This window comes from Montipora foliosa, chromosome 7 (assembly GCF_036669935.1).
Source record: "Montipora foliosa isolate CH-2021 chromosome 7, ASM3666993v2, whole genome shotgun sequence".
NCBI lineage: Eukaryota > Metazoa > Cnidaria > Anthozoa > Scleractinia > Acroporidae > Montipora > Montipora foliosa.
The window spans coordinates 10305561-10308060 of record NC_090875.1 but is presented as its reverse complement, the minus strand read 5'-3'; the positions used below and the strand labels follow the sequence as shown (position 1 = coordinate 10308060).

Here is a 2500-nt window from a genome sequence, read left to right as displayed (position 1 = left end):
AAACTTGCAGAAAAAAAACTACAGGGAGCTTGTGTCTTTGTGTCAATACTTTATTCCCATCTGATTTGAAAAGTGATGCATTGTAGAAAAAGTGATGATTTCTTAAGAGACTGAGCGGAAAGAATGTTGTCAAATGGTACATGTACTTGTGGTTCCTAATCAGTTTAAGGGTTGAAAGAGGATTTCATTACTAATTACTAATAGCAGAGTAATTTGCCAGTGGCCAATTGCAGCTACTTGTTGTATTGTAAAAATATAACAAAGTGAGTATCCACAAAAATCTCACACGAACACCATCCAGCTTCTTGTTGTTTATTATTTTGTTGACGGATCATGATCAGTTGATTCAAAGATTGATTAATGATAAGTTGATTTAAAGGTTAATTATTAATAAACCATTTTACAGTTGTAGCTAAGTTACTGTACCTAGTCTAAGAATGGAAGGGAGGCTGCTGGTGACCCTGTTTTTATACAAACCTTGGTGCTTTTGTAATGTTAATAAAAGCAGTGGGGGCTGTATCGATACAAGGTCACCGGCATTCATAGGCTACATGTATGAGTAAACAACTGTAAAATGGCATATTAGTTTGATTTTATTTGATTTTATTTGATTCTCTTGTGAGAACTATTCAATTATAATTTTAAAATTGAACCAAGTAGTTTGTGAGAGCATTCCTAAGCACTCTGTCACTCACTAACACTTGCATCGTACATGACTGTACATGTACATCCTACATGTATACATTGTATCCTAAGAGTTTACTCTGTCCAGTTTCAATATGATATAAAGTCCATATAGTATCTTCATTTTATAACAGCATGATTGCATATACTATTTCAAAAATTGACAGGAATATTATTGTTACAATGTACAATAACTTTAAAGTTGAAATAGTTCTTTCAAAGCTTTGTAACCTCGTAAGCAATGTAAAGTGATTAGCAAAATATACATAAATTTATGTGAAAGATCAATGACAGTTACAGTAATCCCTTCATTCTCTTCCCAATGCAGAGAACTTGCAGATTATGTGATTGAGGTGGTTGAAGAGGAAGGAGGTACAGTCTAATAATTATGAGGATAAAAATGTATCACTCACTCTGAAAATCTTCTGTTGGGTACATTAGATTTTCTGCTAATTAAAAGTGATGGATGTGACTATAAAATTTGATACATTTTTAAGCACTATATATAAGATATTAAGTTTTGATGTTCCTGTCCAAAATGGTCCCAATAGAATAATTTATTTATTATAGTCAATGAAAGCTTCTTTTTAACACTCCAGACCAATCAGCTTATGCAGACAGTATTACAGGAGTAGAAATAGCAAATGAGATGAGATTTGCATACATGCATTTATGAGATCTACTCAAGAGCATGATTGTACATTCAAGACTATTAAAACTAAATTGATAGCAATTAATTAAGTACAAGTATTTGATTGTTGGATTTCTGAATAGAAAAACTATGTAATGCAGGAAATCATCACTTCTCAGTTCTGTCAAAATACGTGAAAATCAGGTCTTCAGGGAAAAAAAATCTTCAAATTAATACATGTACAGCTATCTATATTAATTACAAACGACCGGGTTAAATTAGATAACTCCTTTGTCTCATGACCTGCATTTGGTGCTAATCTTATAAACGCAGAGCCCTTTTGATGTGGATTGAGTCAAGTATTCTTATGATAGCATTCACAAGAGACTATCATCCAATACTATTACTAGGCTTATGTGTTTTGACTTAAAAAAAAAAAATTGAATTTTATTTCAGGAAAAGCTGTTCTGTCCTGTACCCCTGTGATAAGTGATGCAATGACAATGGTAACCTTCAAGTAAATACTCTTACACTAGTAGTCCCATCATAGAGAATACAATGTACACTGTAGTGGTGCGGTTGTATTGCATGACATATCATTCTACATGTATCGCCATGATTCATTGAACACTGGAACCATTGCTTCAATTGTTTAGGTCAGTTGCCACAGAGTTGTATAACTGGGTACCTAGGCAGTGCTCGAAATTAAAAAAAAAATTCCAGGTTGTCACTGTTTCAAAGGCAACCAGGCATTACTAAACCCATAAATTTGGTTGCTCTGATAAAATAATGCTTGGTTGCCCATCACATGGCATTGGAGCTTGCGTACCTCATAGTTCTAAGTGTGCACCTGTGGTTTTTTTGTGAAAGTATGTGTTTAAGTTTTATCATTTTCAATCTCCATTGGCATGTACATTTTTTCTATCTGACAATGTTTTGTAAAAGCCACAGATATTCAAAATGCGGCAAAAGTAATGCTTATTAGGTTACTGCTAACCTTTTAGCAGGGTAAAGTAAAAGCAATTAGTCTCTGTTAAGAGCCTGAAAGGCCCATCAGGTGACCAGGAGTATTTCTACTCCCGCCAGGATGGGACGCTATAGTCCATCGCAGGGTTACCCTCAGCATTAAATTCGCCAGTGCCCATTTATACACCTGGGTGGAGAGAGGCACCGTGAGAGTAAAGT

At 34.5% G+C, this 2500-nt stretch overlaps 1 protein-coding gene across 5 annotated transcripts in view; it reads left to right on the top strand.

The window, feature by feature from the left end:
- The window catches only part of LOC138010444 (dihydroxy-acid dehydratase 2-like), a 60432-nt gene that overhangs the window by 10657 nt on the left and 47275 nt on the right, over window positions 1–2500 (top strand). For 3 of the 5 annotated variants that reach the window (XM_068857409.1, XM_068857404.1, XM_068857407.1), the window contains 2 exons: window positions 1013–1056; window positions 1772–1821. The exons of 1 other annotated variant lie outside the window; for it this stretch is intronic. In XM_068857409.1, the coding sequence (XP_068713510.1) occupies window positions 1813–1821 (9 nt within the window). In that variant the 5' untranslated portion in view covers window positions 1013–1056; window positions 1772–1812. Of the gene's footprint in view, window positions 1–1012; window positions 1057–1771; window positions 1833–2500 lie in introns of all 5 variants that reach the window. One more of the 5 variants, XM_068857408.1, reaches the window with a different exon arrangement.